Source organism: Theropithecus gelada, chromosome 6 (assembly GCF_003255815.1).
Source record: "Theropithecus gelada isolate Dixy chromosome 6, Tgel_1.0, whole genome shotgun sequence".
Taxonomy (NCBI): Eukaryota; Metazoa; Chordata; class Mammalia; order Primates; family Cercopithecidae; genus Theropithecus; species Theropithecus gelada.
In genome coordinates, this window is record NC_037673.1 from 6,275,618 (window position 1) to 6,300,840 (window position 25,223).

The 25,223-nt window shown below is 43.8% G+C and overlaps 1 protein-coding gene across 2 annotated transcripts in view; it reads right to left on the minus strand.

The window, feature by feature from the left end:
- Positions 1–1,180: 1,180 nt before the first annotated feature.
- Positions 1,181–25,223, minus strand: part of NSUN2 (NOP2/Sun RNA methyltransferase family member 2) — a 34,033-nt gene continuing 9,990 nt past the window's right edge. For both annotated transcript variants that reach the window (XM_025387518.1, XM_025387517.1), the window contains 15 exons: positions 24,349–24,420; positions 23,157–23,241; positions 21,558–21,750; positions 19,246–19,320; positions 18,025–18,155; positions 13,607–13,680; positions 12,842–12,972; positions 11,714–11,810; positions 8,800–8,984; positions 8,424–8,516; positions 7,162–7,297; positions 6,476–6,556; positions 6,036–6,174; positions 4,368–4,407; positions 1,181–2,177 (listed from right to left, as the gene is read on the minus strand). In XM_025387518.1, the coding sequence (XP_025243303.1) occupies positions 1,871–2,177; positions 4,368–4,407; positions 6,036–6,174; positions 6,476–6,556; positions 7,162–7,297; positions 8,424–8,516; positions 8,800–8,984; positions 11,714–11,810; positions 12,842–12,972; positions 13,607–13,680; positions 18,025–18,155; positions 19,246–19,320; positions 21,558–21,750; positions 23,157–23,241; positions 24,349–24,420 (1,839 nt within the window). In that variant the 3' untranslated portion in view covers positions 1,181–1,870. The remainder of the gene's footprint in view (positions 2,178–4,367; positions 4,408–6,035; positions 6,175–6,475; positions 6,557–7,161; positions 7,298–8,423; positions 8,517–8,799; positions 8,985–11,713; positions 11,811–12,841; positions 12,973–13,606; positions 13,681–18,024; positions 18,156–19,245; positions 19,321–21,557; positions 21,751–23,156; positions 23,242–24,348; positions 24,421–25,223) is intronic.

A 25,223-nucleotide genomic window follows, 5' to 3' on the forward strand; every position in this document is an offset into this window, starting at 1 on the left:
TGACTGGAAACACTTCCCACTGGCCAATTCCGGGACAACCCGAGAACCAAAATAAATGACAGTAAAAATAAACAAATGACGGAATAAAATAGAATCCTTGAATCCATACTGATAGAAATGAATAAAGGACAGAGGTGTGCTTATTCTATGTAGAATGAAAACTAATGATGTAGAAGGGAGGAAAAACAGGGAAAAATCATTTGCAGCTATCGCAGTAAAAACTGGCCAAGGCGAATTATCAAGAAACACTAAAGCTGGCAGCTAAAAGTTTGATGAGAGAGAGGAATAGAGTCTTGAAATGTCTCCTTGCAAAATACTTACAAATTTTTCAGTGGAGAAACTCAGCAGGCAGACACCATATTAATAAAACAAAACACAACACCACAAAAACTTCCCCAGCACTGTAAAGAGAAAAACCAACATCATCAGCCTCCTGACATGATGCAGCGAAAAGAACACAGCACCGCCTCTGTGGTATTCCTGTCAAAAATGCACAAATCACAGGGACACGTTAGACCAACCCAAACTGAAGCACATTCAGACTACCTGACCGGTATCCTGCAAAACTGTCTCAGTCATAAAAGACAGACTGGGAACTGTTTCAGACTGGACTGAACTCGAGACAAGACCGCCAAAGGCAACAGGTGTCACCCCAGACAAAAATTGAACATTGTGACTGCAGAAGACATTACCGGGCCGCTGGAGCGAGCTTGCTGGTTGACCTGCATCTGCATTTCTGACGCCTATGCTGCGAGCTGCAGAGAGGGCCTCTGTTTCCAGGAAATACCATAGGAGCAAGGGGGTAACGGAACACGTCTGCAACTTACTGTCAAAGGGTTCAGAAAAAAATGAGTGACATGCAAACACACCAGAAGATGCAAATGCAAATGCAGAGAAATGTTCAGTGGAGAATTTGGGCGAAAAAGAAATAGGAGCACTTCATGACACAGAGCTTCAAAGTATTTCAGAGTGGAGACTCTAGAGACAAATCCACCAAAGGCAGTGTGTGGTCGGTGTTTGTACAGACCAACACACAAAATGAGGTAGACAGGGAGACAGCAGCCTTCACAGTAAAACTGCTTTCACTGGAGAAAACAAGGATGTATTCTAACACTGCCATTTAGCCGAAAGTCAGTTTGTTCTTTCTGCTTCCTAAGAGCGAAAACAAGAATCACACGTATATATTTTATCATTAATGACTTTATTTAAATATTTCAAGGATCCCAACCCCATTTAAAAATAAAAATTGTAAAGCACTCCATTCAATAAAAGCACATAAGTCCCCCTCAATAATAAGTATGACAATTCACAATACAGCTCTTACTCTGGAGTTTATTTTACCCTTTATTCCAAAAGGCACAGTCATCTGAGGCCTCAGATATTAACCCCACCGCATGTTAATGTCACACCACTAATGTGTAACTCAATGTAATTATTAAAGCTTATAACACACTTCCCCAGGAATTTATAGATTCTTTCTATAAGTAATAATTAAAAAAATACTGGACCTTAAGACCAATACAGGCTTAACAAGAGACCTGAAATTTCCGCAAGGGGAGTTCTGTTTCTTGATAGAAGTACGACTTCTGAATGTCTATTCCCAGCAACAGAAAGACTAGACCCAGCTTGGCCAAAGAAACAAAGTAAAACGAGTGATTTCTAACACGCTAAAAGAATATGTTTTCATCCGCTCCACAAGAAAGCAGTCCTGGTCATTCAGAAGCCTCCTATCGTCCCACCAGTCTGCAGTCATTAGAAATAGACGCTTCACAGGCCACAGGCTTGTTCTGGATTTGGTTTCAGACACCAGTGACACGAAGAGGCCAGTTTTGCGTGTGAGGGATGTGGGCCCCCACTGCCTTGGGCCTGCTCACCGGGGTGGGTGGACGCCCGCAGGGTCACAGGCTGCTGTCACGTCCGGACTGTTGGCCTCTTCTGCATCTGGGCTGTTGGGTTCTCCTGCTCTCTGTTCCTCAGGCACCTCACTCTCTGGCTGTCCAGTGCTGGCTGCACTCTCACTGGTGAGGATAACCCCTTCCTTCTTCTTTTCTCCCAACACCTCCAGCCCCATCATCCTGAGATAATGAAGCCGCTCATTCTTGGGCACAAAAGTTCGAATGGAGGCCTTTCCCCGCCATCCACATAAGACGATGGGGCACTGCAAAGCATCTGGATTCCTGCAAGTGAAAGTGGCTTCATGTAGAACATTAAACATTCCCATAACTAAATCGAACGAGATATAACATGCAACTGCTTAAAAAAGAAAACCACAGAAAACCCATACCCACAAAACTCCCAAAACTACTGGGAGGACATTTTCATCTGTGATCCAAGGGGCAGGTTTTCTCAAAGGGAGATTAGCTTCCTTCTTCGTGTCCTGAATAAGATTCTTACCCTCACTTTCACCTTGCCTCTTTAAGTTCACAATGGAGTAGGCCCCAAATCTACAGATTTCACACACACTTTCAGTGCTGGAATTTCTACATACTTCCTGCTCAAACTTAACTTACTGTCCCCCCGCCCTGTGTCACCTCACCCCACTAAATGAGAAGCGTTTCTCGACAGGCTCCTCGCAGCTCACCTCTAAGTTTCCTAAGTGAACTGAGGCTCCTGAGAGGCGGGGAGACTCGGCCCCTAGCAGGGCTGCCACAGCAGGACCCAGGACCACCCATCCTTTTGATGCTCAGCGTTTTGCGTGATTTGCTCTGCAGGGACCCCACATGGCAATCTGAGCCCTGCTGGGCACACAGTGCTCATTTCCGTTCCCAGCATGCAGTGTTACCCACAGTCAAAAACATCCCCGCCTCTCTGAACCTGCTCCGACCCTCCCTACCTTCCGGGCTCCACCTGTCCAGCCAGCTGGCATCAATGCCCCAACAGAGATGGAAGCCACTATTTCCAACCTCTCTCAAGTTACCTAATTTCTTTCATACGGGACTCTGAGCTAGATTTTAGGTTCCTAACGGCCATGTTTAATCACCTTTCCATTTTTCTTAATGTAAAGCAGGGGCACTACGTTGGTTTCAAGAGGTGAGAGGAAAATATAAGGAATTCCCAACTCCCATCTTCTTTAAAAAAAAAAAAAAAAAAAAAATCATTATTCCTGAAGTTGACTTTTCACCTGTGTATTTTACCAAGTAGAAAAGTTTGAATATGGAAAAGTGAATCCACACCTTAAAATATCCCAATGTTTTCTATGTGGGCCACATGGGACTGTTATTTTAAAAACCATTTATGTGTCTTTACTCAAACTCTTGTAAAAACACCCAGAAGCCATCAATCACTAGATGCTCCTGCCCCTTCACCATCCAGACACCATCCGCCTCCAGCAGGTCCCCAAGGTGCCCATGCGCATGGCCTCACTGACCTCCACAGCCCATCCATCTGTTGTTCCCTCACCAAGTGCCTGCCCCTCCCACCTCAGCCCCTACCTGTCCTCTCTCCACATTGGCAGCCTGACAGCCTGAACCCTGAGGACATGCGGCCCCTCGGCCTCCCTGCCAACCTCTTACCTGGCCCTCCTCCTTCCCTCCTTGGCTGGGCCCGCCCCAACCCCCAGCTTGCTCCTACTCAGGATCTGCACTGTGGTGGTTCGTTCAAGCTAGTACTGGATCCCCGGTCCAACACTAACTTCCCAAAGAAATTTGTACAGTGGTTCTACCTATTCACTCACCCAAATCCCAGTCAGCCCTGGACCCCACTGTACTGCCACCTCTCAGAAATGGTGTTTTATGTCACCAAGAGGGAGCTGTTGCAGGTGAGATCCTAATTCTGCCATTCATGAGCTGAGGAGCTCTGGGCAATCCACCTAACTTTCTGTCCCGGCTTCCTCCTCTGGCAAGTGCTGCCAAAACCAGCACCTGCTCCCCCAAGGCCCCCCATGAGGATGCAGGGTGAATACATGCAAGCAGCATGGAGCAGTGGTCCCGTGGGGACCGTGAGCGTGAGCGTGAGCAAATCCCATGCTCCAGCCCTAGCACTCCTGATGCAATAACATGTCAGCAATACACACAGTTGAACCAGCCATGAGGACAAAAGAAGAGAACCTCACTCAACTGTCCAATCTTTACACTTACTCTGTACAAGACAGAAATTTTCACTGGTTTCTAACGCTTAAAAAATAAGTACTATGCATTTTATTCTCTATAAGCAAAACTTCATTTAGCCCGAGCTGAGTGTTCTATGAAACAGTATCTTCATGATAGGAATATTTTGGTTCTGAAGTTTTCACAAGGCTGCTTCTGAGGAACAATCATAAAAGGCCTGAAGAAGGTCCCCACCTTCCCAAGTCACTTTCCTCACCAATGGGAACACTGTAGCTAATGACAAGGCGTGTGCATCTAAGGACAGGGCTTGTACTGACTTACGCAGAATCTGGTTCATACTTCAGCACGACGCTTCCCTTTGCTGCAAGAGAAACAGACACACATTTGCCAAGTTTTCCAGGCAGTGGATGTGTGCGCTGAGCACGTTTCTGCACCTAGTGATGTGTTAGGTATTCCGAAGAAACAGAATAACAAATAGTCTACATTCTTGGCCTCAAGGATCTAGATGGTGAAAAGAGGCCGTCTGAACACATGAACCAAGTCCAAATGACGCAGTAGGGACGATCTGGAAGAGGACCGAGGCAAAAGCCATTCAGGTCCTTCAAGGGAAGTCACCTGACAAGCCACTCGGAGAAGCAAGGAGGCCGGGGATTAACTGCTGGTTCATTCTTCAAAATTCAAGATTAAATAAATGTAACACCAACTCCCAGAATGGCATGAAATACATAAAAACTGTCTAAAACAATACTGCAATCATCTAAGTGCAGGATTAAAAGAAAACCAGTATATAAACAGTTCCCTTATCCTTTACAAGAATCTCCACTTTAAATTGTGGTTCTTGCCTGGAGACGGCAGCGGGAGACAGACTCCACAGAGCAAGTTTTATATCCCGAAGGAACGCAAAGTTTTAAACGCAAGTAAGAGACATAACTGCAAGAAGTGATTCATGTACTTTTGATTAAATTGAGCCAAAAATATTAAACAGCAAGTTATTTTAAAAAATAAACAAGAATGAAGACAACAGAAAAACAAAATTAGAAGAGCTTGGAGAAGTGATTTTTATGCTTAGGGGAAAAGGTCACTGGAGTGATGTGAAGTGGAAGGTGATGAAATATAAAAGCAGCAATATGACCAATAATCTACTCTGGCTGGCTAGCAGAAAAGTCAGAACCGCTGGCAAGACTCTGGCTTTGCTCTAACACAGGCGATTAAAATCCGCATGTTAGCCAGTCTTGTGAGGCTGTGTACGTTAAAAAACAAATTTACCAGCCGGGCACGGTGACTCACGCCTGTCATCCCAGCACTTTGGGAGGCCGAGGCGGGCGATCACTAGGTCAGGAGATCGAGACCATCCTGGCCAACACGGTGAAATCCCGTCTCTACTAAAAATACAAAAAATTAGCCAGGCATGGTGGCAGGAGCCTGTAGTCCCAGCTACTCGGGAGGCTGAGGCAGGAGAATGGCTGAACCCAGGAGGCGGAGCTTGCAGTGAGCCGAGATCGCACCACGTACTCCAGCCTGGGTGAGAGAGTCTTCGGGAAAACAAAAACAAAAACAAAAACAAATTTACCCAGGCACAGAGACCTACTTCCACCCACCCCCGACCTGCTGACAGGCAAGTGGGTCAAGAGCTCTGGCTGCGGGCCCTGCTAGGGCTGCTCACAGGCCGACCCCTCCTCTCCCCGGACCTCTGGCCCAGCAAGGTGAGCGAAGGCCAGCCCTGCATGCCACACAGACACACCACAGGCTGCTGGGCAGCAGCGGGGCGCCACCAGGGCCTGGGGAAGTACAGCAACCCCAAGATGGCTTTGACCCTTAGCATTCTGAATTGTCAATCAGGGATCTACAGAGCCCTCTGGAAATTGATGTAGCCATAAATAAACTGAAAAATATGACTGATAAATATGCCCCAGAGTACACCACCTGTATTTCTGTCATCCTTTTAAAAGGGAATACAAGCTATGTGTCTATGCATTTCAAACTACTCACCCAGGTCCTTCGCTTGACTGTAGGTCTCACTGCTGAGTTTTCTAAAAAAGGGATTTTCCTGGGTCAACAGTATCTTAACATCTTCCATTGATACAGTAATAATTCTTGAATTAATAAATGGATACAATGTATATATTCCCTGTGTGAACAAAGAGAAGGGATACCATGATGTCATTCACCAACAATAGCCTGCTCTCCGGCTATGGTGGCGTGTCCAGCCCTCACTATGGCCCCTCCCCTTGGACAGGTGTGGAACCCGCCCCCTACGAGGGGAAACCAGCACCCTGCGTGAGCTCAATAACCTCTGAGTGTCAAGTGGCTGGTAGGTGCCAGCCAAGCCCTGAGCCACTCAGACCATCTGGCTGACCAGAAAGCCCATCTACTCCCAACTGCTTCAGTCATCTGTGGCTACTGCTGTTCAAATCCACTTCCAAAATTACCTCCTGTGCCAGCCGGAAAGCACAGTCAAACTCTTCACCACTGTTATTTCGACACCAGACTTTTATCCCTGTGTTAATAACCTTTAAGTAAAAAAAAGATGAGTAAGTAAATATAAGATGAAACACACAGAGATGAACACAGGACCATCTCCTGTAAGGACGCTGGGCCACATGGAGCAGCCGTCATGGAATGGGAAAGGAGAGGAGAAGCAGAAACCCACTGAGAAACCCCGGTAAGAACCAACTGATACTCGCAACTTGTGTTTACGTAGTTTAGAGGGCAGTAAAGCAAACGAAAGAAGGGCCCCCAAATGGCCAAATTCTAAGGGAAGTGTCTCAAAGGACAAATCCCAAGGGTCGAGGCAGCAGTACTCGCAGCCTCTAGGCCCTCGGTACCTTCTCTGCCCAGGAGGGCGGGCTGTGAGAACTACACCAAGGCTCACCCGGCTGTGGGAATGGGGCACAGAAAAGGCACAGGCCGCCAGATTCGGGGCTCTGGTAGAGGAACCACTCAGCCCTGTGCCAGTCAACAGCTCTGAAATCACAGGGCAGGCTCGGGGACCCACAGCCGTCGCTACAGGTGGGGAGGGCAGATGCCAGGGTCTGCTCCAAATGAAACCTAAGCGGCTGTGAGAAGCCACACGCATCCTGAATCACACAGCACTCGGCGTCTGCGCGGCAGGCACCTTCATCTTCTCACTGTTGTTCAGCAGCACGTTCCGCAGCTCCTTAGAAACCATGTAGAGCTGCCTCTTCTTCCCTTCTGTCGTCCGAGTCAGCAAATTCATCCTCGGGAATGAAGGCGCCAAAGCATAAAATTTCCTGCACACAGAAACGGTGTTGTTTACACACAAGGACTTCAACATCTGGTAGACTGTTCTAAACACCTTATTTTCCTCCTCTAGAACTCAATCCCTAAAACTGCAGTGTGGTTCAAGGGCACTGGGCTCTGTTCTGGACTCCAGCTTCTAAACTTCATCCACTTCTACCTGAAACCCCCACGCAACATTTGGGGCACGACTTGATCAGAAACCTAAATTAACAAGTGCAACTTCTCTCCCTCGGCCGCTACTCCAATAACAACGACCTGATAACACTACTTCCGAGACTTTTTTTTTTTTGAGACGGAGTCTTGCTCTGCCACCCAAACTGGAGTGCAGTGGCGTGTTCTCGGCTCACTGCAACCTCTGCCTCCCGGGTTGAAGCGGTTCTCCTGCCTCACCACCACACCTAATTTTTTTTTTGTATTTTTAGTAAAGACGGGTTGTAAAGACGGGTTGTATTTTTAGTAAAGATGGGTTGTATTTTTAGTAAAGACCACCAGGTTGGTCAGGCTGGTCTCGAACTCCTGACCTCGTGATCTGCCCGCCTCAGCCTTCCAAAGTGCTGGGATTATAGGCGTGAGCCACCGCGCCTGGCCGAGACTTACTTTTTAATAGACTTTTACAAATGGATGCAAAGGACCAGTTATGCAAAACACAGTAAGTGACCGCCCTGGTAAATAGATTCTAAAATTCAATGAGTAAGAACAAAATGAATGTCAGACTTATCCTAAACCCTTTTCCTCTATGTTCTATGTCGTCCCTAATTAGCCCCCACACACACAGCTCTTCATTTTTCTACAGAAACTGAACTAGACAGCCTTGGCCACTGGTCTATATAGTCAACTCAGCAATTTAGGTTCAGGATCACAACTAATTTAGATTCATAATCTAAATAATCAGTTTTTTTAATCTATCATGTTCACAAAGTTTACTTTCTCCTTAAATTGAAAGGTTGAGTAAATAACCTCTAAAGTTTCATCCTACTCTAATATGCAGTTAAAAGGGTTAAAAAAAAAAGCTAGACAGAGCTACATACAAAACAATGGTTACATGTGATCAGTTGTGCATTTGATACTCTATAGTAAATTTCTTTAAATGAATAATTTAAAAGGCTGAATCCTTACTCAATAGGTGGAAATAATGGGTCATCTTCAGGAATAAATACAAATGGGTCTTCTTTAAATCCAAATAACTTCATTTTCTTTGATGGAGGAGGACTAAAAAGGAAATCAGGATGAGACAAATCAATCTGTAATGGGTGGTAACCTTCGATACCAAAAGTACATTCTTCCTTTCCGTCAGTTCTGTGCAACATGGAGTTTGCGGCAGCAGATGTTGACACCTTCCAGCTTCCACAGAGTCCGTCCCTCACACTGCATAAACCTGATACCACACATGCACTGCCCCCTCAAACCCACCAGTGGCTCTGGGATCCCATTTAATCCAAAAGGACAGTGAAGACACCAGAGTGTTAGATCAAGACATAACCCCCTTTCTTACCCACACACGCCATCTTTCTTATTGCCATTATTCTCTAAATCCTCAGCTGCATGAGCTATTTCTGTGTCACCAGTTCCTGTGAATGACGGACTTTCCAGCTTAGAGGGATCTGCGGGTTTCCCTTCTGCGGGACCTGCAGGGCTCAGCTGTGTGCTTTCTCTGGTCTCTGCAGATTTACCCTGCAGCTGTCATAGAGAACAATTTCATTGACACACAAAGAGCAGCATTCTTTGTGCTGCTACGAAAAGTTAAAAATAACAAGCTCACAAAATCCATCAGTTCTATGTTTCCTACAGCATTATATGTAGAGAAAGACAACAGAATTTTTTTAAAGTGTCATTTTAAATCTATTTGCTATTATAAACAAAATTCATGGACAGTTTCTTTGGCGTTAAAGCTGATTCTACCTTAATCCCACAAAGAGCATATATAGCCTGTTCCTTAGCAGAGGCTTACAACACCAGCTTATTCTCATGTAAAAATGCTTATCGTGGCCGGGCGCGGTGGCTCAAGCCTGTAATCCCAGCACTTTGGGAGGCCGAGACGGGCGGATCACGAGGTCAGGAGATCGAGACCATCCTGGCTAACACGGTGAAACCCCGTCTCTATTAAGAAATACAAAAAAACTAGCCGGGCGAGGTGGCGGGCGCCTGTAGTCCCAGCTACTCGGGAGGCTGAGGCTGGAGAATGGCGTGAACCCGGGAGGCGGAGCTTGCAGTGAGCTGAGATCCGGCCACTGCACTCCAGCCTGGGCGACAGAGCGAGACTCCGTCTCAAAAAAAAAAAAAAAAAAAAAAAATGCTTATCGTGCATTCTGCTCTGGGTAAGGCACACTGAAGGACACAAAGTGCAACAAGCACGATTTCTAAAATACCCGGCGAGGCAAAAAGACAAGTACATATATAACGAGAAAGGAGAGTAGGAACTGTTTCTGGGTACCTGGACAAACTGCCACAGGAACTAGAAGACAGAGTGCCCCAGGCACCAAGGAAACACCTGCCAAAGAATGAACTTCTGAATCAGGGCCACGGTATAATTTAAATTTGGCTTTGGGAATGAGCAAAATGTTTTACTTTTATTAAAGATCTTTAAAAAATACGTGTCCTTTTTAACAAGTCACAAAATTGATAAAAGTCGTAATTCCTCAGTCCCTATGAAGTAAGTTTTAAAAATAGGATTATTTCAGCACAGGCAAGTTCATTTTATTCAGAGCCACAAAGCTACTAAGCAGAGAAGCCGGGAGCATCCCAGGGAACACATTTTATTGCCATGTTAATATAATGTAAAAAAGCAAAAAACAAAACAGATGAACCCCAAGCCTGTGAGCAGGTCAGTGAGGGCACACACCCCTCCCATCCAACCTTAGCTTCTCCCAGAGGGGCGTTCTTGTTGAGTCCAAGGGCATGTTCTCCCATCTCTGTTCTACCTCAACAACCTCATTCTGGACCTTCAAATACCAAGGTCAGTGTCAGCCTCCCTGGCCTGACTTCTAGCTGAGTGCTTACAGGCCTCAGCACCGCAAAAGATCACGGCGTCCTAACCACGGGGACTCTACCTGCGTTCCCAGTAGGACCAACAGCAGCACAGGCCATGCTAGCACTAGATCTGTTGAACTAAATGAATAAGAAACTGACACCCTAACAGAAAGAGAGAAGTATTCATATTACTTAAATAAGAAAATGACAATAGGTTGTTCTAAAAAGTAAGATTACACATAAGGGACGAACTGAAAAAAATGTCAAAAACCTTTCTACATAAGTATTAACACATCAGAAACGTCAATGTAATCCCCAATGCAGGCCAACCTAAAGCATGCGTCTCTAGGACAGGCTCCCCTGTGACCGCACTGTGCTGTGCAGCTGGCAGTCACGAGCCTGTGGGCACTGACCACTTAAAATGTGACAAGTGCAAAGTCTAAAACACAAGCTACTGAAACCTAGTAGGAGTGAATGCAAAGTATCTAATACTTTACAATATAATTTCTTAGACTGATTCCATGAAAATAACATTCCATCAGAGTTAAGACACCTTGTGAGACTTTTAGCCTCCAAGTGAAACACTTTCTAACCGGACAGAAAAACCCTGGTGACGGCAGGAGAAGTGCAGTCGCCCCCTTTGCCAGTCTGAGGCTGTACGTTCCAACGTTAATCTGCACAAACCGTGCCCCAGAAAAATGCTGGAGCTCTTTGTGGAACTGTTTCCTTTTTGTTCCTCCATAGGCTGAGCTTTTTTGTCCTAATTTTCAAGCATGGATCTTAAAGAAATAGAGACTTCCAGACTTTGATTGCAGGCCAGGTTCTATCATCATGGAAGGCAGATTTATGAATAAATAATGCTGGCGTGATACAGGTGAGACAGGATGCATTACAAAGGACTGTGTGTTAGGATGAAGGCAACACTCTTTCTTCACCACTCTGCTTCCTGGCCCGCCTTGGAAAGCAACAAGCAGGCAGTTTAGATCCATCGCAAACAGGCCGGGCTGCATCTTTCTAGCCAGGTCTGGACAAGGCTGTCACCGTTCCTCGCAGCCAAGGTCAGCAGAGCTCTGCTATCTGTAATCGGTGAAATGAGCCACTCACAAGGACTGGAGCACAGACACCTGGGGCTTCCAATTCAGAGCTACCGAGCAATTTTTCGTGTCTTTTCAACTTTTATTAAATAACTGGATTTACAGTGTGGCAGGAATACATTCCCCCAAACACTGACTTCTCCACGTAACTATCACCTATGAGAAATTTCTGCTTTTTGGAAAACTTGATATTTAAATGAAGTTCCCCCTCATTCAGGCTCAGCTCTCCTGCTGCCCACAGGAAGAAGCTCTTCTTTCCTCTGCACTTCTACTACACTCTGGCTAGTTTTTGTCTTAAATGTATAAGATCAAACGTTATGTCATTTTGGAAAAAGAAAAACTCACCTTTGGCTGACGTTTATTCCACGGCATTGAAGATTTTTTCACCAATACTGCCACAAAAAACCCTCCAGTATTCTGATGATGGGGTAATATCCTAAGGCTAAATATATATACATATATAAAATTCACACTTCTGAACTAATCAAAAATGCATTCTTTTACTATTAAGACAAATACTGTAAAGATGATGCAAGAGAAAAACCATGTCTTCAATCCTCACTCATAGAATGGCCAATATGTAAACTTACATTTTCTTTTTTTGAGACAAGGTCTGGCTCTGTTGCCTAGGTGGGAGTGCAGTGGCATGATCTTGGCTCACTGTAGCCTCCACCTCCCGAGCTCAGGCAATCCTCCTGCCTCAGCCTCCCAAGGAGCTGGGACTACATACAGACATGCAACACTCCGCCTGGCCATTTTTTTTTTTTTTTTTTCCTGTAGAGATGGGGTCTTGCCACATTGCCCAGGCTGGTGTCAAACTTTTGAGCTCAAGTGATCCACCAGCCTTGGCCTCCCAAAGTGCTGGGGATTACAAGCATGGGCCACTACATCTGGCCCACTTTGTAATCTTTAAAAAGTTCATGAAGGCTGAGCACAGTGGCTCATGCCTGTAATCCCAGCACTTTGGGGGGCCGAGGCAGGCAGATCACCAGAGGTCGGGAGTTCGAGACCAGCCTGGCCAATGTGGTGAAAATCTGTTTCTGATAAAAATACAAAAATAAGCCAGGCATGGCGGCGGGCACCTGTAATCTCAGCTACTTGGGAGGCTGAGGCACGAGAATTGCTTGAACCCAGGAGGGAGGCTGCAGTGAGCCAAGATCGAGCCACTGTACTCCAGCCTGGGTGACAGTCAGACTCTGTCTTAAAAAAAAAAAAAGTTCCTGACATATCCTAAGCATTACCATTTACATTCTAGCCAATTCCACTATTAATAAATGCTCAATGCCAGCAACTAACAGGCAAGAGAGCCATATTGGCGGGGAAGTTCACACACATGGGGTTGACCCTGGCACAGCCCAAGTCTCACAGCAATGTCACCTGCTGCCTCCAACTCACCCCAACAAGACTCACCAGCTCACCAGGGACGGGGCTTAACCTTCCCCCTCCCCACACCTGGAGGCCCCACCAACTCACCATCGCTCCAGGTGCATGGCCTGCAGCTTTTCCGGGTCTTTCGGAGGGAACATGGTGGGTCGGATCTGGGTATGTCTGCTGTGAGGAACGGTGTCCCAGTCTGTAAACCACTGCCCATCTTTCGACATTACCTGCAGAACCACAGGGTACATTCCAGATTACTAGCACTATCCAGTAACAAAAATCACAGGGTAGCAGTGTCCATTCTCTCAAAGGTAACAAATGGTCATTCTCATTCGCTCCAAAGACAGGAAGATTATTTGCCAAGACAAAACAAAACAATCCTTACAGAAAATCCCCAAATTATTAATACATAAATTCTGTTAAAAACAAAGATGAAATACATTTATTCTAAAAACCAGTACAAGCATGATAAGATAACATTTTCCATCTAGTGATATCTTTTTAAACAAGCCCCAGGCTGTTTCTGGCCTAAAATTGTAATGAATTATTTCATATTGGAAACAAGGCTTGAATCCCAGCCCAATTTAAAAAAAAAAACTTAAAAAAGCAAAGCTACCCTTACAGGAATGAGAGTAAAGGAGTTTATTTCCGAACACGGAGTAAAGAAAACTTTTCCACTGCCAGGACTAAACACGCCACTTGTCATGAAATGTGTCATGAAATAACACTCTGAAATGGATTCTAATTGGCACAGCAGATGTAGTATTTACTCAAGTTACCCACACGTGAATGCTTTGAAACTTGCTACTTCGGTGATGCTGCGCCTACTCTTTAGAACGAAAGTTCTCGAGAAAAGGTTACCTTCCACTGTGTGATTCCAGGCATCCACTTCAGCCCTGGCAGTTCATCAGACACATCAGCGAGCTCCAAAGCACCTGTGTAGCAAAAGCATGGACGTCTTTTGTTTTTCAAAAAAGTGTAACATACTATGCCCAGTGAAAAAACCAGACACAGATCACATATTATGATTCCATGTACAGAATATGTCCAGGGAAGGCAAACCTATCGACAGAAAGTGGATGAGTGGTTGACGTGGTTCGGATGGAACGGGGAGCAAGTGCTGGGCAGGAAGGGTCTGCTAGGGTGACGGGAATGGCCTAAAGCTGGACTGGGGTAAGGGGCTGCCAACTAGGTAAACTTACTAAAAATCACTGAACCGTACACTTAAAATGAGCGAACGTTAACAATATGTAAACGACACCTCTAAGTTGTTCCAATGACAGGGCATTGAGGAGTCCTGCCACGAACGCGAGACTAACTCCGCGAGAAGATAACCAGGAGGCTGGGCTGCAGGACGCCTGCTCCGTCTCCCCATTCCAGTGCACACTAGGGCGATGCTGTGGGTCTTCATGCAGGCATGTCTAACAAACATCCCAGAATAATGCTAAAAATGAACTGTGGGAATTTTTAAACCTCAAGTTTGTGGTCCCAGGAAGTTTCCTAAAATTGCCCATCAGGACACAGTCAGCCCGATTTTAAAACAATGCAATAATAGCTGTGAACACACACTGGCCTTAAGTGTCCATACCAGTGACACAACAAGAAGCTGTAAGGTGAGGCCATTACAGGAAACTGGTGAGACCGGCTACTAGCACAGATACTGATGTGACAGCCTCTCAGCAGAGGAAAATTCAACAAATCTCCCAGAAAACACAAAAATGGGACAATGACAAAAACAAAGCAGAAGAATCCCCAAGACAGAGAGCGGCAGTAAGAAACCTCTGAAGCAAGCACTGGACTGATTGCTGCCATCATTTGTGCATTCTCTTCCTTTTAAAAGCTAACACTAAATGACAGTGCAGGCAAACACTGACGGGCTTCTCCATCAAACACTGTCCAGGGGCCTCATAAACGAGCAGGGCAGGCATCAGGTGTTACCTCCCCATCCCAGCGCCTGGGTTGGAAGCTGCCAGTGCTGCCCCATGTTGCCCTTTCTCCAGTAAAGCTGTTGAGCACTTTCAGGTGGGGAACGCACCCCACTCCAGTCAAAATCACCAGCAACCACCTACTCTTAAGGCTCAGCCAAGGTCTGCTCCTTCCTGGATAGAGCCATATCCACGCACACCGCCTCTGACAGAGGAACAGAAGGAAGCATCTCCAATGCGGTCTGAAGCCCCCCACACGCAGAAAGCTGGCCGTGACGTCATACTGTACACAGGCCCCTCATACGCAGAAAGCTGGCCGCGACATCATACTGTACACCAGCCCCCCACATGCAGAAAGCTGGCCGAAAAGTCTGAAAAGATTTGCAAGCGTTCACTCAGAAAACCAGCAGTAACATTCTAAATACAAGAAAAATACAGACACTCCAGCCTGGGGAACAGAGCAAGACTCCATCTCAAAAAAAAAAAAAAAAAAAATGCTTCCCACCTTGCAAACACACATACAGACAGACATAAAGTCAGCTAGAGCCACAAATTTAGTGAAGTCTGAAAAGACTGGCAAGCATTCACTCAGAAAACCAGCAGTAACATTATAAATACAAGAAAAGGAACCAGCCGGCCAGTCTGAAAAGCAGAAAGACCAATGAAAATCCATAAGCAAGAAAGTTTCAGACCGGATGAAGACGAACCCATCAGTACACCAGGACAATCCCACATCTGCTCGTCCCTCCTCACAATCTTGATCACTAGCATTCCCGTTTTCTTTTTCACCCTGCAGCTCTTCCTCACTGCCCCGTGCCTGGGTCACACTTGCTCACTCTTAACTTTCAAATGCGGTGCACTGTGTGTGAGGTTCTGTCCACTCTTCCCCGACTAGAGATCAGTGGGTTTTCAGGAGAATGATGCTTCCCCGCTGCTGCTGCAAAGAGAGACCCATGGGAATGAGAACTAGAACTTGGATTCAACCTGCTTTCAGACGACAACCCCTCACGAAGCCACTCCTTCAAACACTGGCATGTTCAGGAAACAGGAGAGGGTGGCAGACAGCATCCAGAGCTCCAGGCAAGTAACCCAGTCCTACAGCACAGCCAGCCTAAAGAGCACACAGTGTGTTCTCTGAACAGTGACAATTTCGTGGTAATGAGACAGGCAAACGGCAAGTATCTCAAATGTGAGGAAAGTAAAGCCTGGTAGACTCAGGTCAGCAAGTCCTGCCTGCAACGGATGATTCCAGCCATGAGTAAGGACAGGCTTGTGCGGGCAAGAGCCTCTCTCGCCTAAGAACTTAGGAGACCTGGCTTTCGGTCCCAGCTACAAGCTTACAACAGAAAAAGGGGAAAAATTAACCACCTAGAGTACTTAACTAGGCAACAGAGACTTAGGAGAGTAGCAAATGCTTAAAGAATCTACAAACATTTTAAGTTAAGCAGCACAAGATGGGCTGTGACCGCTCACCCCAAGTTAAGAAAGCCGCTCACCGAGAAACCGGGAGAAGCTGTCTTTAAAAAAGACAAGGCGCACCAGCAAAGAATGCAGTGAGAACGCCCAGGAACTGGGGCTCGCCCTCAAGTCTGAGTCGTAAATGGCAACTAGGCATGCAAATTAATAAATGCAATCCATTTTCATTCTCAGGGATCTGAAAGCAGACTGTGGCAAGGGAAATAGGAGGTGTTTGTGCTGTTCAAGGTGCCTGGAATCATGGTTTTCTAAATTCCTAGCTAATGAACACAAAAATCTGAGCAGGATTCAACAGTCCTAACAACCAATCCCAAATCACACTTGAAGGAGTAATTTCACTACAACTAAACCATTATGTCCCCCACGCTCCCCCTCACACACCTTTTGGAATAAAGTATCACCAACACCAATTATGACCATGCAAAAAACATCATCCAGAAATGACATCTTTACAGAGGTCTACATAAGCGCAGGAAAATAAACACAACATTAAATTCCAGCTTAAAGGACTGTGAAGGCATCAACAACCACAGGGCTGAGGGCACAACCCAGACCAGCCAGTCGCCGAGGGGAGCCTCACTGGAAGGATGGCAGAGGGTGGGCACTGCCCAGGAAATGCCTGTCTCACTGGCTACGCACCAACTGACTTCACACACATGGGTACAGGAAACACGGTAAGTTTGAAATTTCTCATTATTGACTCTAAGGAGAATATGATGGGAAAAGTTAACATTTTGGCAAAACATAAAAGGAGAAATATTTTCTATCAATACACTGTAGAAATACGTTGCTGTTTCAGAATATTCTGTATTATCTGTCGGTCCCTCAGTATAAAACTGTATGAGGTGACCTCACACCCACTAGGATGGCTACTAACAACAAAGAGCCCCAGATAAGAAGTGTCCCTGAATGTGTAGAGAAATTGGAGCCCTTGTGCACTGGGGGTAGAAACATAAAATGATGCAGCCACTGTGAAAAAGAGCATGGTGGGGTCCCCCCAGAATTAAACACAGAATTACTATATGATCCTATGATCCAGCCATTTGACTTCTGAGCGTATATCCAAAGAATCGTAACCAGGGTCTTGGAGAGAGATTTGTATACCGTGCTCGCAGCAGCATTGCTCACAACAGCCAAAAAGCGGAAGAAACCCAGATGTCCATCAACGGATGGATGGGTAAACAAAATGCGGTTTACATAAACAACAGAATAGTGTTCAGCCTGAATAAGAAATGCAATTTTGACACACACTACAACACAGGTGAGCCTTGAGGACACTGCAGTAAGTTAAATAAGCCCCCAGTCACGAAAAGACAAATACAGTACGATTCCACTTCTGTGAGGTCTAGAGTAGTCAAATTCACACAGACAAAAAATAGAATGGTGGTGTGAGGGGCAGGGAAGAGAGAGAGAGACGGCAGCTAGTGTTTAAAGGAGTTCAGAGTTTCAGTTTTGCAACGTGAAGATTTCTGGAGATGGATGGTCGTGATGATTAACAATGGGAATATACCTAACGGGACTGAACTGCAGGCTCAAAAATGATTAAGATGGTAAACCTCATGTTATGTGTATTGCACTACAATTAAAAATTTTTAAAAACCAGTGATAAGGATCTGACAATCTTTCAAACTTAGGAAAAAATAGCCAAAACTCCTTTTGTTTCCAAACCTCCAAATTCCAATCAATTCACAAAATACAGCAAATCCACATATCCACGTGTTTTTAACTAGGACATCTCCTTAACCCATAACCGTAAGTTAGAGGTTCATCATATAAACAAATTCCCAGGAAAAGGTCTACATGAATACAAAACACAAAGAAAAACAGTGTTTCTGAAAAGCATATGCTGTTAAAAAAAGATCCATCAAGTGTGCTTACCTTCACTTTTTTCCAGTAAAGATGCTATGACTGCTTCATCCTCAATAGGGTTTAGTGAACATGTGGAATACACCATCCTTCCACCTTCGGCCAGCTGTTCAGCCCCGCGCGTTGCAATCCGCAGCTGTAAGCTAAGGGGAGATATCAGATGACTGTAAGGCCAAACATATCCACGAAGCACACATATTAGAAGCACCTACTTATGTCACATATTCATTACAAGTTTTTATAACACAATTATACTTTTACAAAATCTTCTAGGGATCTAAGTGAAGTTAGAGTAAACTTATATGAAGTATTTCATGTTAATAAAAAAATGTATTATATAAATGTTCTTACTGGTCTGTTAACCTTTTCCAGTATGTCAACCAGCAAAGCATAAAGTTCAGTAACAACAGAATTCAACGTATCAGATGAAATTTCACTATTTAAAAAACCTCCATACTTTCTAAATATGTGGTATTTCTACGAAAATTTGGTATCATACATTCCAGTCCTAACTCTTGTCTCTGTGTCACAAAACAGTAGACAGTATTTTACGGAGGTGAGGCCTCCTGCTATAACTGGCTGTGGTGGATGCTAATTAGTATGCTTTGGCTCAGGCACAGTACAGTCCTGCATGCAAGACCATGGCATTTGTCATGTCAAATGAAAAAAAGAATACAAAGCTCTATAGACAGCATAATCAAAAGTATTTGAAAAAAGTACTTAAAAAATCCCTATAACAGAAAAACAATACAATACACCAAACATTAACAGACACGATCATTGTGTTATGAGATTTCTCTTTAAGAATGTTCCAAATGTGCTTCAACAAAGAGTTCCCCATCATAAAAAACCAACCGAAAAATACTTCTAAGAGATCAAAATGTCTCTTAGCAAAACAATGATACAAGAGAACAAAAACAGAGAGAAAAAATTAGTAACACATACATCAAGAGGTAAATGGTCATTTCATGGAAAAATACATGTTTGAAGTGTTGCAGGAAATTTTTACAGAAGGCATTTTTCATCAACATGTTATCTGAAAGGTCTACAATGTGCAGTTACTGCTCCTGAAAGGTTTTCAAATAACTTCTGATCAAACTGCTGAAGGTGGCCATTGCCCATCCTCTGATGCTTACAGCTCTATAATGAAAGACTGGATGCTCAGTTACATAACAATAAATCTGTGCTAATCTACTTGTCACACAGCGTCAGCAGTGATGAAGTTTTACTTACCCATGTAGCTGCAAGCTATTTAAGGTGGTCCACTTTTTCCAAACATCAATGTTTTTTCTCATAGTGCCGTCTCCACTGGAAAAAAAGGTATTTAAGAGTGTAAAGCTCCCTACAGGTGGATGACTGCACTTTAAAAGATATGTCACATTCAAGCTAAGTGACAAAACAAGCATTACAAATACCAATTAGGAAACAATCTCCATTTTCACCAACTACAATTAACTTTCCATTTTTGTTTTCGGGATTTTCTAACGTATTATACTTTTAAATTATACTTCAATTTTCAAACAGAAAATAATGGATTTGAACAGCAAACTCCATTCGCTATCTAAAGAGATATTAATGTGCTTCCATTTGGAAAAAACACTAGGCAAGACTAATTTGCAGACCTAGGACACAGACCCTAAAATACTATTGAAAACCTCAGTTAATCAACAACGATATTTTAATCCGAATGACATGAATAATGACTAATAAGAAATTTTCCACAGTTAGGCTAATATATTAGTTAAATTTTTCCTACAATCACAGTTAAACATTTCTGACTTTCTACTTTTATTTAATGGAAGTTATTTTCACATTTTTGTTAATGGAAGTTACTTCCATGTGTATTTCATAATAAAGACTGGATTTGTTACTTTCTGTGCCTAATTTTATCTATCCTGTTTTCCCAGAAGGTAACGCGTTTCTGCTGGCTTCCTCTGTAAATGCTGATTTTCCTTGGTGGTCTAGCCCCATGTACAGGAGGGACTAGGTCTGCAGGATGGAAGTGTCCCATGAGATGTAATCCCCACTTTACAATGGCATTTCTGGCTGTACACTAGTGGCTTGCATGGTAGAAATCCCACCACAATTTCAGAAATTTCCCCAGCTTGCAACCTCTTGCTCATAAGGTCACTGTGTTCTCAGATCTCAGAATATGATATAAGGAACGAGTTTATCTTTCTGATCAAAAAACAGGTGTGGGAAAACATGAGACCCAAAGGAATACTGAAAAATTGCAACCTAGGGGAAATAAAACTTCAGTTCATGACCTATTTTAAATTTTACTTTCAAGAGGACTTTTTCCAGATATTTTAACACTCGGCTATATTCAGAGCCACCAGCTGCAAGTTTCATACTGAGTTCTGCCATGAGCAGTAACTCTGCCACTCACTGAACCAAAATGGCATTCTTCCATAATGTGGTATCGTATTTAAACCTTGCATTCTGTGCTAACAAGTTTTGTGGCAGCTTTTGGATTCTGGTCTTGACAAACTTATGTCATTCAGAAGGCATTATCACCTGGGATCATCATCTGTGCACCTCCTATGGGAACGGAACAGATGACGTCTTTACTTGTGTTTCTTTCCTTTTAAAAAAACTGTTACTCAGTTATACCATGAGTATTATTTTATAATAATATACTAAATAAACTATTTTAGTTTATTAACAAAACTAGCTTAAAAAATAATAAACTATTTTATAAATATAAACTAAATATCTAAAATGTTGACGTATTATCTCAAGAAAGGTATAAATACACAAGTAAAATGAATTTCTTAAGGGCTTGAACTCCAAAATGTCTTTTTTTTTTTTTTTTTTTTTAAGATGGGGTCTCTCACTCTGTCGCCCAGGCTGGAGTGGTGGCACCATCTTGGTTCACTGCAAGCTCCACCTCCTGGGTTCACACCTCAGCCTCCCAAGTAGCTGGGACTACAGGCGCCCACCACCACACCCGGCTAATTTTCTGTATTTTGTTTAGTAGAGATCGGGTTTCACCGTCTTAGCCAGGATGGTCTCCATCTCCTGACCCTGTGATCCACCCGCCTTGGCCTCCCGAAGTGCTGGGATTACAGGCGTGAACCACTGCACCCTGCTCAAAATTTCTCTCATTGAACTAAATACCATAAAATCCAATGTGATTGCATATTATTCTATGACAAAGTTTTTTTTATATACTGTACTCATTGGAAGAACTAATACAAAATAGTAGGGGTGCACAAATTGTTCCAAGCAATAACATCCTAAAACACACCACAATGACTCTAAGATTCTATTTTCCTCTTAGGTATTTTCTCAGTTTTTTTTTTTTTCTCTTTATCTTTCTGCAGGCTATCGCAACCATCCCTTTCTGTTCTTTATCCAGCATCTGCTGTGCTGCTTCTCATTAAGACTCTACGTGTCCATCTTTTGGTTTTGGCTCACGCTATCTTTCTTTGCACCCCAAGACTCACGTACAAATGTGTCATGTTCATGCACAACTTCATTTAGTCTCTATTTGACTTGATTTCTTTAGCGGATTTGGGCTTTCTGGCCAATAAGAGAAATACCTGCAAGGGACATCACATAAAATTCGATCATAGAAGAGGATCTCTTTCCTGCCGTCCACATCTATCTGGAGCCTGGGTATGCTGGAGGCATCATGGTTGACCACCATGATGCAGGGGCTGCTCAGCCTCTTGGCTTGATGGACGAGCAGGTAGCAGCGCTTGTTGTCCACATCATTAGCAATAACAAATCCCTCTGGAGGCACAGAATTGCAGTGTCAGGTGAAACAGAGCCTAATGGAGTCACATCCTGAAATATGTGACCTCTAAAGGTCAGCCAGTGAGAAGCAGCAATCCACCAAACTTCAGACCCACAGTCAAGGTTTTCTAGAAGTATGTTAAGTGGTTCAAAAAAACGAACCAGGTGGCTCTGGATGGATTTTATGGACACTTGAATTTTGAAAGCCTCAGAAGTCATCTATTCAACAATTATTCACTTTGTGCCAATTACCACACCAAAAATGTCTTTTCTATTATTAGTAACAATTAATTACCAAAAAAAGATGAGGAGAAAGGTGTAGAAACAACAAAATCACCTTACAAATGTTTTAAAATCCTGAACATGAGCCGGGACTCTGCTCTGACTGTGAGTCAGGCTCCCAGGGTGGGGCCCCAAGCACCTGAACACGGAAGCTCTTCCTGGGAGGCTCTGCAGGCTGAGAATTCTACTGGGTGTGCCTCTGCTCATTTCTGGTTCTTCTCACACCCCCAGCAAAAAGGCAAATATACCGACAACATTTATGATCAAAGCCACTCTTCAAAACAGTATAAAACGCAAAACATCCACAAAACAAAGAGGAGAACCTGCTGCTGCTGGGACACCAAGGCTCTTTACTGCCAATGTGGAGAAAATCACTAAAAACAGGGAAAAGTGAAGCAGGCCTTTTAGTCAAGGCATTATCTTTAAATAACGTAAAAAAGAAGACTTCAAAAAAACAGACCTAACAAATATGCCTATTAAAACAGAACTAGAGAAGTTTGCCTGAACAAAGGTAGGACGAGAAGAAAGCTGACTCTAAAACATCACGAGAGGTATTTGTTTCCACTCAATAGAAAGGGGCGCGGTGTCACTATAACAGCTGCCATTTCCTGAGCACCTCGCAAGCTACATACTGATGCATCCCATTTCATATGGGATGTCTAACACTGTAAGTAACTTGCCGATTGGGATTTGAACCCAGGGAGTCTGACAGTAGCTTTCAACAACTATACACTACCGCCCTTCATGTAAGGCAGTAAGTAATAATAATAATAATAATAGTAATAATAATGAGCAAAGGTGGGGGAAGGGGGAAGTTATTAAAAATTCAAAGAGTGAAATCTATCTTCCATAAGGAGGCTTGATAAAGAAACACCATTTGCTTTGATAGAAAACACACATAATTCTAAAATAAAGCTCCCCCAAGGCATGAGTGTGCTGCTTTGAGTACTACTGACGGTGGCAGGCAAGATGTCCAGGTCTACTTCCGGTAGACAGAAAACACATCTGCTTGTCACAGGAGACTTTAGGGCCAAATGAGCAGGCAAAGTTAGAGTCTTTTCCTTGTCTACAATCTGCCAAAGTGGCATTCCTACCCTTCCGAACACAAGTCCAATGCATACCTGGAAAGGGGACATTCATGTCGGCATGTAGCATTTCAATTAACTGTGTGGTCTTTGAGCCAGGTGCTGCACACATATCTAAGATCTATTAACAAAGCAAGAAACTGTTTCATGTTTTTAAAAAACCAAATATTCTGCATTTAATTTAAAGCAATTCTAGGTTTTCAATTTCTATTCCCAGATCTAAATATACTTCCTTACAGAGTCTATAGAATGACATATTTTACTTTTAGGGATTCCATAATATACACTGCCCCAAAATCACAGAATGATATAGGTCCAGTCTCCAAAGAGGATGGGAGCAGAATGAAACTGGAAGCCAGTGACACTAATTATAGAGATGAACGAGTAAGAATTATGAGACTATAATGCTAAGGAACAGAGCTACCTAGGCTCAAATCTCAGCTCAGCCACTTATCAGCTCCATAACATCAGGTCAATTACTTCTCCTTGCTTCCTTTTCCTCATCTGGAAAAATGGAAATGGTGACAGTATCTGCCCTTGGATGGCTGTGTGAATGATAAAGCAAACTAATTCACCTAAAGAGCACAGAGCAAGGCCAGAGGCAGTGGCTCATGCCTGTAATCCCAGCACTTTGGGAGGCTGAGGCAGGCGGATCACCTGAGGTCGGGAGTTAGTGATCAGCCTGACCAACATGGAGAAACCCGTCTCTACTAAAAATACAAAATTAGCCGGGTGTGGTGACGCGCACCTGTAATCCCGGCTACTCGGGAGACTGAGGCAGAATTGCTTGAACTCGGAAGGCGGAGGTTGCGGTGAGCCAAGATTGCGCCATTGCACTCCAGCCTGGACAACGAGAGTGAAACTTTGTCTCAAAAAAAAAAAGGGAAAGAAAAGAGCACCGAACGATGCTTGCCATACGATGAGCTCTTGATACATGTTCACTACCATTTTCAACCTAATTTAGCCAATCACCATCACTGAAGACAATCCATATAGTAAACAAATCAATAAAACTAAAGGGGAGAAAATAGTTTTCTAAACCATAAAAATTAAGTAGGACAAAAACGAAAAAAAAGAAACTAAGATATGTACATATCACTTTTTATCCAAAGTGAAAAGGAGAAAAAAAGGACTAATTATATTAAGAAAAAATGGTTTCAACAAAACAAACAGGCATGACACTGTCAACAAGCTGCCCGCCCACACGTTTCTAGTTGCTGTACGCTACCTTATGATGAGGCCGGACGTTGAGGAGTAGTGGTGGGATCATGCTAACAGCTTCTTGACGACTGATATTTCCCTTGAGGAAAAAAAAAGGCAGCAACAATTACAAAAATAAACAAACAAAAAACGCAGAGAATTTCAATCTTTGTCATTGTTTCAAAAGCAACAGGAAAACAGCACAAAGTCTTACATAGAACAAGAGAACTCATACTATCGCACAGAACACTAAATGAGGATGGATCTGTACACTAGTGGACAAATGGTAGCTTTACCATTCAAGTATTAGAAATTCAGGTAAAATATCAACTTTTATGAAAGAAAAGGGACTTGAAGCTTACAGAATCCCAACTCCCCGTCGCAGGAGAGCACAGAAGCTAGAGGGGCAGCTCTCAAAGACAGAAATGCTATTAAATATTTAAACAAAAACCTTCGACAGCAGACAGCATCAACTTAGGACAGAAAGTGACTGTCAGATGGTTTTTCCTTCTTGCCTAAAATTCTGTTTCTTAGTCCTCCACTATTTTCAGACATAGCCCATGTCCACTTTCTATTTCTCACAACTACCCTTCAAACAGATGAAGACATCAACCACTGCTTCCATCTTTCCATCTTTAGACCATCAATATCTAAAATCCCTCACTACACTCCCTGCCCCGTCTTCTCCAGCGGGCCAGGATATGTTACAAGGCAGAACTGCTCAGGTGCAGACAAAATCCTCCTGCCCTGGCCCAGCACTAGCCTCAACCACGCCTCTATTTTAACCACCTTGAAGCTAAGGCTTTGCTCCATCACAACCCTACAAAAGCTGGGCCTTCTGGAAATGACCAGCCACCCAGGCAGCCATTACTCAGGCTGTGACTGTCAATACAGGCTTTCACA